At 53.7% G+C, this 9031-nt stretch overlaps 1 protein-coding gene across 1 annotated transcript in view; it reads right to left on the bottom strand.

The window, feature by feature from the left end:
• DNHD1 (dynein heavy chain domain 1) overlaps positions 1–9031 on the bottom strand; it is a 59983-nt gene that overhangs the window by 5566 nt on the left and 45386 nt on the right. The window contains 2 exon segments of the mRNA XM_015425009.1: positions 337–519; positions 615–755. Coding sequence (XP_015280495.1) covers positions 337–519; positions 615–755 — 324 coding nt within the window.

The raw sequence follows: 9031 nt of genomic DNA, 5'->3' as shown, positions 1-9031 counted from the left end.
ACAACCATCCTTTCTAAATGCTCTGGGAGCTCCCGACTCTCGCGTGGACTGGGAGTGGGGGAGGGGTGGTGGTGGCGGCAGGATTGGCCTTTCGGTCCAGTTGGGGGGGGGTTCGCTCTCCTTTGTGACGCCGGGTCAGGAGGGCCACACGGGGACCCACTGGAGCCCTTCAGCTGCGGAAGGTCCCCCAGTCAACCCGCAGCTTCCCCATTTGACCCGAGGCCCCCGGCAGCTCGTGCTGGGAAAGACCCTCCTGGGCCTGAGGCCCCTCCTTGTGGTGTCCAAAGATCCATCCCTGGGAAGGACGTGAGGGTCCGGAGAGGAGTGGCGCCTCACCTGGTAGAAGTCCTCCTGACCGAGCATCTGCTTGGCATTCTCCCAGCCAGGCTCCTGCTCAAACATCTTGCAGAGGGTGTCCGTCACCCAGACCACCTGCTCCGGGGGCTGGCGGTAGCTACGCAACTCCTCGATGTCCTGGGCCCGCAGGCCTGCCAAGGCCTCTCTGTAGTCCTTGTTCATCTGGGAAGAGAGGACTCGGCCGCCGGTGAGAAGGCCTCCCACCCAATCAGAGGGGAGGAGTGTCGTCCCCCCCCCCGTCCCGCCCGCCCGCCAGCCTGCCTGTCCTTTGCCTTCTCCAGCTCATCGCGCTCCTTGGTGAGGGCATCGATGCGCGCCTCGTACAGCTGGCACTCCTTCTCCTGCTGCTTCAGCACCCGCTGCTGCCGCTCCACTTCCTGCTGGCTCTCCACCAGCTCCTGCCGTGCGGGAAGGAGGCAGGACACCGTGGCCAGGCGCGCAACCGGCCACGCTCCCTCCCTCCAAGGGGCACCAGAGGGAAGCCAAGGGTGAGGTACCGGGAGGGGAAGGAAAACGGGCTGCTCCGCGGTAACTGCTGCTCTTTTTAGGGGTCACCCGCACAGCCCTGCTGACAGGCTTTGCGAGGACGCAGGACGTTCCACGCAAAACACCTCCTCCCCTCAACGACCCTGTCACTTTGGACTGTGCATGCTCAAAACACCTTCATGCCCCACCCCTTCCAGAATGTAGGTTTGCAGTGCGGCGAGGAGCACCCCCTTGGCAGGCAGCTTCAGCCTCTGGCATCTCCCACTCAAAGGGCCAGGGGACGGGGACGACCACGACCACTCGGAGTGGACAGGACTCCCGACCCTGACAGGGGACACCCCTGACTCGGCACAGGGCCCCTTCCCATGCCCATCGTCTCAGAGGGCGGCCGTGCCGGTCTGCAGCCCAGGAACACCTCAGAGAGACCAGCAAGACTTCTGGGGAAGGAGCTTCCGAGAGATCCACCGCTCCCTTCTTCGTCCAGCACGCCAGAGCTCCCGACTTCCCAGTAGCACCTGAGGGAGGGACCTGAGGCTCTCTCTCTCACTCTCTCTCAAGTGCATTCCCAGAAAGTCTCGCTGGTCTCTCAGAGGTGGTAGCAGACTCGAATCCAGCTGTTCAGGTGTTCAAGTCAAAGGCCCCTGTTCTGGGGAAGGTGGGTGGGCGGGCTGAGTGAATGCACAGATGATGACGATGATGATGATGATGACGATGACCACTGGAAAGACAGCAACACCCTACTTCTACCCTACCTTGGGCAAGCCGCAGCTCTGACAAGAGCTGTCCTTGAAAAAGAGCAGTATCTGTCAAGAGCTCTCTCAGCCCCACCCACCTCACAGGGTGTCTGTCTGTTGTGGGGAGGGGAAGGGAAAGGAGTTTGTGAGCCGCCCTGAGACTTCTTCGGGTAGTGAAGGGCCATATGGGGGGCATGAATCCAACCTCTTCTTCTTCTTCTTCTCTGCAGCATGGATGGTGAGGAGAGTGATGCTGGCTGTCATGTGTTTCTTTCACAGTGTACATCACCAGATGTGCCAAGTGGCTGAAAGATCCAGAGGAGTTGGCCATGTTAGTCTGTTGCTGCAAAATAGTAAAAAGCCCAGCAGCGCCTTTGAGACTAACAGACTTTATTGTAGCATAAGCTTGCGAGAAACACAGCTCTCTTCGTCAGATGCATGGAGGGTGGTTGATAAGGAACTTCTGATAGGACTATCAGGGCTGGCTGGCGGAATCCATGCTGCAGTGGGCACTTCAACCCCAGAAGGAAGCATCCACCATCACAGCCAAGTGTGGTGTCCAAATTACTCCCTCACAGGAAGAACAACTGTAACAGGAGGAACTTGTCTGGAAAGTCCAGCATCAGTTGGAAGTACTGAAAAAATGTGACCTGTAGAAGTCTCATGTCTAGTCTGGCACAGTGGACCACGGGCTCTTTGGATCTCAATGACCTGTTGCTGGGGAGTGGTCGATGGAAGTCGAAGCTGTCCCTATGAGAAAAGTCCATCCAGGGGGAGGTGGGAAACCCTGCCGGTGGGGAAGTCCAGTGGTGTACCTGTGGCCTGTAGATGGAAGGACTGGTCTCTCGGTATTGCTGCAATCACTGCCGTGCACTTGGTGAAAACTCTCTGAGTGGCAAAGAAGCCAAAGGGCAGCGCCTTGTACTGGTAGCAGGCACCTCCCACAGCGCAGGTAGCATCAGGAGAGAGATGGACACACAATCCCAAAGACAGGCAGGGTCTTCCTCTGGTGGCGACTCTTGGTTAGAGAATTTTAGAGCTATGGACACTCAGTCCATGTTGCTGCTGGTTTTCCGGTAAGCAGAATGTCTTCAGTGGGTGAAAATGCCTGGAGGCCCTGCCAGACCAACCCCGTTCCCATCTTTGATCGAGTGACGAGCTGACTGGATCGGGGGAATGCGGTTGATGTTGTTTACCTGGATTTCAGTAAAGCTTCTGACAGGGTTCCCCAGGATGGTCTGATGGGTAAACGAGAGGACTGTGGACTGGACTGTAGGCTAGTTAGGTGGACGGGGAACGGGTTGGAGAGCCGCACGCAGAGAGTAGCTGTCAGTGGCATTTCATCTGACTGGAGGCAGGTGTCCAGTGGGGTGCACCAATGCTCGGTTCTGGGCCCAGTACTTTTCAATATTTTTATAAATGGAGGGGCTACTCATTAATTTTGCAGATGACACTACATTAGGGGTGACCAGAACTGCACACAGTACTCCAAATGAGGTCGCACCATTGATTTATACAGGGGCATTATGATACTGGCTGATTTGTTCTCAATACCCTTCCTAATAATCCCCAGCATAGCACTGGCCTTCTTTATTGCAGTCGCATACTGTCTCGACATTTTCAGTGAGTTATCTACTAGAACTCCAAGATCACCGGAAGTGACGGGCGACGTGCTGACGTTGGGGGCGTGGCTGAGCTCGTCGGAGGGGAAAACCATATGGTTTTCCCCCCGAAGTCTGTCACTACTTCCACAGCTTCCCCTTCTATTTGCCAAGGAGTGATGGGGCCGGATGCCATGATCTTAGTTTTTTTGATGTTGAGCTTCAAGCCCACTTTTGCGCTCTCCTCTTTTACTCTGAGCAAGAGGCTCTTTAGGTCCTCTTCACTTTCTGCCATTAGAGTGGTATCGTCTGCATATCTGAGGTTGTTGATCTTTTCCCCAGCAATCTTAATTCCCGCTTGTGATTCATCCAGGCCAGCATTTCGCATGATGTACTCTGCATATATATTAAATAAGCAAGGTGACAGTATACATCCTTGTCGTACTCCTTTTCCTATGCTGAACCAATCAGTTGTTCCGTATCCGGTTCTAACTGTCGCTTCTTGGCCCTTATACAGGTTTCTCAAGAGACATGTGAGGTGGTCTGGTACTCCCATCTCTTTAAGGACCTGCCATAGTTTGTTGTGATCCACACAGTCAAAAGCTTTAGCATAGTCAATGAAGCAGAAGTAGATATTTTTCTGGTACTCTCTTGCTTTCTCCATAATCCAGCGAATGTTGGCAATATGATCTCTCGTTCCTCTACCTCTTCGAAACCCAGCTTGTACTTCTGGTAGTTCTCTATCCACGTACTGTTGAAGCCTAGCTTGTAGGATCTTGAGCATGACCTTGCTAGCGTGTGATATGAGTGCAATTGTGCGATAGTTTGAACATTCCTTGGCATTGCCCTTCTTTGGGATTGGAATGTATACTGATCTTTTCCAATCCTGTGGCCACTGTTGCGTTTTCCAAATTTGCTGGCAAATGGAGTGCAGCACTTTAACAGCATCATCTTTTAAGACTTTGAATAGCTCAGCTGGAATACCATCACCTCCACTAGCTTTGTTGTTAGCAATGCTTTCTAAGGCCCATTTAACTTCACATTCCAGGATGTCTGGCTCGAGGTCAGTGATTATACCGTCGTGGTTGTCAAGGACATCGAGGTCTTTCTTGTATAGTTCTTCTGTGTATTCTTGCCATCTTTTCCTAATCTCTTCTGCTTCTGTTAGGTCCCTACCGTTTTTGTCCTTTATCATGGCCAGCTTTGCATGGAACGCTCCCTTGATTTCTCCAATTTTCTTGAAGAGATCTCTAGTCCTTCCCATTCTATTGTTTTCTTCTATTACTTTGCACTGTTCTTTCAGGAAGGCCTCCTTATCTCTCCTTGCTGTTCTCTGGAAATCTGCATTCAGTTGGGTAAATCTTTCCTTTTCGCCTTTGCCTTTCGCTTTCCTTCTTTCCTCTGCTATTTGTAAAGCCTCATCAGAAAGCCACTTTGCTCTCTTGCATTTCTTTTTCTTTGGGATGGTGGTGATTGCTGCCTCCTGTACAATGTCACAAACCTCCGTCCATAGTTCTTCAGGCACTCTATCTACCAAATCCAGACCCTTGAATCTATTCTTCACCTCTACTGTATATTCATCAGGGATGCGATCTAGGTCAAACCTGAATGGCCTAGTGGTTTTCCCAATTTTCTTCAGTTTAAGTCTAAATTTTGCAATGAGTAGCTCATGATCTGAACCACAGTCAGCTCCAGGTCTTGTTTTTACTGACTGGATAGAGCTTCTCCATCTTTGACTGCAAATTATATAGTCAATCTGATTTCGGTCTTGCCCATCTGGTGATGTCCATGTGTAGAGTCGCCTCTTAGGTTGTTGGAAAAGGGTGTTCGCTATGACCAGTGTGTTCTCTTGACAAAACTCTGTTAACCTTTGCCCTGCTTCATTTTGCTTTCCAAGGCCAAACTTGTCTGTTGTTCCTTAGCATTTTTGTTTCATTTTTGTTACCCAGATGTTGAACTTGGCACTTATCCGCCCACTTTCCCAGCATGTTCAGATCCTGTTGAATTCTATCTCTATCTTCTGCCATGTTTGCTGCTCCTCCCAATTAGGTGTCATCCAGATCATTTATGGGCCCAGAACCGAGCCCCGCAGCACCCCACCGGGCACCTCCCTCCAGTCAAATGAAATGCCACTGACAGCTACTCTCTGAGTGCGGTCCTCCAACCACTTCCCCGTCCACCTATCCTAGAGTCCAGTCCTTTAGAACATCATAGGGAACGCTGTCAAAAAGGTTTCTGCCACAACTCTCGTGTGATACCTTCCAGGCCTTCTAGCACCGGGAAGCAATCGTTCCAGGAGAGCTGGAATAAAGATGGCTCATGGTTTTGTCCCTGCGCTTAAGCTCGAACACAGCAACTTTAATTTCAAGGCCATTCGAATAATTTGTTCCCCAAACACACGGAGATCCTCTATGGGGGACGCTGGAGATGGCTCACCCACCCTCTCATCTGGACTTGGTTCTGAAGTAGTGTCAGATCCATCAGATTTCAGTGCTGCTTCATCTTCTCCTCTTATCGGAAGACTGGGGGATTGTGGCCTATGTGAAATAGAAGCAGGAGGTGGATATGATGGGGCCCGCTGGGAGTAATGATATGCCTTCACATCTCTGGGGCCCACAAAATTGTCACCCCACTTATTTAAACACCCTGGTGACATCATATAGGGGTGTGAAGGCCATCGCAGGGGTGGATGGGGCTGAGCCCATGGAACCGTAGCCATCTATTCCGGATTGGATGCAGGTGGGACCTGGCCCCGTGGCAGGCCAGTCTCTCCTTCGCCGTCTGATATGGAAAGTGGAGGTGATCTCGGACCTTGAGATGGAGTCCGGGGCTTTTCTTTTCTAACACCGGAAACGGTTCCAGCACGGAAAGGGGCGAGGTGGGTTGTACAGCCACATGAAGCGTCTCCTTAGCCTTCTTGGCCAGAGGTTCCGACGAACGATGGCCCCGAGGGGAGCGTGAACGTGATCGGACCGACTGAGATATGGAGCCAGGCAGCGGAGCCGAGCATGTCCGTTCCAAAGGCACAGATTTTAGTGGGGTTTATTGAGCCTACTTTGTTGGAGGCTCAGAGTCTTTGAGGGCCTTTTCCCACAGGGCCACCTTCAGTCCTGATGCCCTGTCTCGCCGGGCTTCTGTGGTGAAGTGCTGACAGGCCCTACAAGTGGCCATAGTATGCACCTCTCCCAGACAGAACAGACAAAGCTCGTGTTTGCTCCACAACGGGAGCACTTCTTAAGCTATAATAATGAGCTATAATAATGACTCGGAAGCCTGAAAAGCGTCACGGTGTTAAGCGAAAATCCCGGCAAACAGCTGGAGACTCAGATGCACGACCTACCTCTTCAGCAGCAAGAAAAGGAACTGATGGTCGAGGGGGCGCTGCTGCACATGGTCCTTGGGGTGGGAACAAGTTTCTGGCACACAGCGCCCCCTGGAGGCGCTTAGCGGTAAAGGCGTATCCAATGGCAGGCCTGCTCATGCGCTGCAGTCCCCATGTGAGACTGCACAGAAGAGCGATGATGAACTATCAGTGGTCAAGAACTGTGGTGGACACCATCTCCAGACAAGGGTAGGATCCTGGGTAGTCCCGCATGATGGGCCAAAAGCAGTGATGACCCCTGAGCCGGGTCCTGTAACGACAGCCTCTCATCCAAGAACCAGAAGAGGAGGAGTGTTTCATCCAGGAGTCTGAAGCAGGCCAGAACCCACCACCCCAAAGCCCCTCCTCCTTCTCCTCTCCTGTCCCAAGAGTGTCTCAGTTGAGAGCTGGAGGGAAACTGGGATCTGTGGTCCCAACCCTGGGACCTGTCAGTCATGAATTGGGTTGGGTTTGAGAGCACGACCATGCACAGCAGGACGGAGACGAGAGGATCCACGGTGCATGGAGCATGGTCAGAGTGCTCCTTCCTCTCAGAGAACTCCTGTCCCTGGGGCTGAGGGCCAGGGTGGCAGAACAGGAGAGCCTGGCCCTTTATGGACGGGCAGAGCCTGGATCTGGAGGGGCTGCGGCTCAGTGGCAGAGCAGAAGGTCCCAGGTTCGGTTCCTGGTACCTACAGTTAAGAGAACTAGGCAGGAGGTGATGTGGAAGACCTCTGCCTCTGGCCCCGGCTGCCAGTCTGAGCGGGATTCTTTTTTTTCAGCAGGAGGCAGCTCCACGTGTTCTGCAGCTGTGGGAAACGAGGAGGGTCCCAAGGACTGGTTCCAATGACTGTGAGAAAATGGGTGGCGGTTGGCTTGGTGGCACCGCTACAGGTCGTGTGGGCACAGAAGCTGAAGCAGCCTCCTTCCTGGTGGAGGACGGAGGGAGGGAGGGCGGGAGGGAGGGAGGGTGGCCCAGAGCTCTCTTTTGGGGGGGAACAAAATTCCTTTTACAATGTTTAAAAGTTCATGAGTTTTTCCGTATACAGATTGAAAACCTCGTTCCCCTCTTGATAGTTCCAGAAAAAGAGTTGGCCAGTGGTGTTTTTTCTGCAGGGTTTTTTGACGGTGGCCACGATCGGTCTCATTTGTTCACTCCGTTTGATTCATCTTCTTCAGAGAGACCCTTTCTTAGACTGCTGAGGGAAGGGAGCTGCCGTAGGTGGGAGACGGAGAAGCGGGCAGGGTGGGCCTGTCGGTGGGCGAAGGGGCAGGAGAGCCACCGTCTCCGGAGCCCCAGCGGCAGATGTGAAGCCCAGAGTGACGGCAGGCGGGTGTGATGCCTCTTGGGCCATGCCTGTGACATCCCACCTGATGAGGTTCTCTCAGACACGGAAGACAGCCGGTCGCAGCAGCCTCCACACCAAAGTGCAGGGGGGGTTGGACTAGATGACCTGCAAGGTCCCTTCCAACTCTAGCAGTCTATGGTTCTCTAACAATGCCTGTATCTGGTCTTGAGCGCTTCAGAAGGGGCGGTGGGGAGTGGTTTACTCTGGTTTTATATAACAGTAAAGGTAAAGGTTTCCCCCTTGCTCAAAAGCCAGTCAAATCCGACTCTAGGGATGCGGTGTTCATCACCGTTTCCAAGCTGAAGAGCCAGCGCTGTCCGAAGATGTTTCCGCAGTCATGTGGCCGGCATGACTAGACGCCGAGGCGCACGGAATGCTGTCACCTTCCCACCGAAGTGGTACCCATTTATCTACTTGCAATTTCTTGCTTTCGAACTCCTCGGTTGGCAGGAGCTGGGGCCAGAGACGGAAGCACACTCCGTCATGCAGCGCTTGGGTCTCGAACTACTGACCTTCCAGTCTGCAGTACAGCGCCTTAACCACTTGAGCCACCGGTTATAATACACTAGCAACCCCACCCCCCTAAGTTTAAGACTATGAGGACGACTATTTTGGTTTTTGTGGAGGAGGAAAAACTAGCTTGGGGGAGGGGGTCTTTGCAGGAGAGGTCCCCAGTTGCTGTCACCTACGCGGCCCGACGAAGGCGCGACCCTCTCCTCCCTTCAGGGGCTCATGCAAGCCAAAGCGGGGTGGTGGTGGTGGTGGCATGGGCTGAGGAGGGGAGGTTTTCAGGCTTCCGTCTTGGTGGTGCCGTGCAGGCACAAAGCCCCACTGGGGTGACGCAGAGCCCGCGAGGAAACAACCAGAGTTGGCAAAGCAGAGGCCCTTTCGTGCGACAGAAGGGAGACCCGGGGGGGAGGGACATCCGGCAGGCCCCGGGAAAGAGCCTTCTCCCCACCGAGGAGCCACACCTGGCTGGACCCCCACGTCCTTGCCCGGCTGAAGCAGGAGGAAGCCCACCACTTGCCAGAGGGACCCGAACTCTTTGCTACACAAGGAAGCGCCTCGCAAGGAAGACCAGACGCACTTATTCCCCGTGGGAAGAGGGGCAGGCGCTGCAGGGCGAGGGCCACTGCCCCCCCT

Source organism: Gekko japonicus, unplaced genomic scaffold, assembly GCF_001447785.1.
Source record: "Gekko japonicus isolate JY-2015 unplaced genomic scaffold, Gekko_japonicus_V1.1 scaffold2237, whole genome shotgun sequence".
Classification (NCBI taxonomy): domain Eukaryota; kingdom Metazoa; phylum Chordata; class Lepidosauria; order Squamata; family Gekkonidae; genus Gekko; species Gekko japonicus.
The sequence above is the reverse complement of the archived record's forward strand: the minus strand, read 5'-3'. Positions and strand labels throughout refer to the sequence as shown.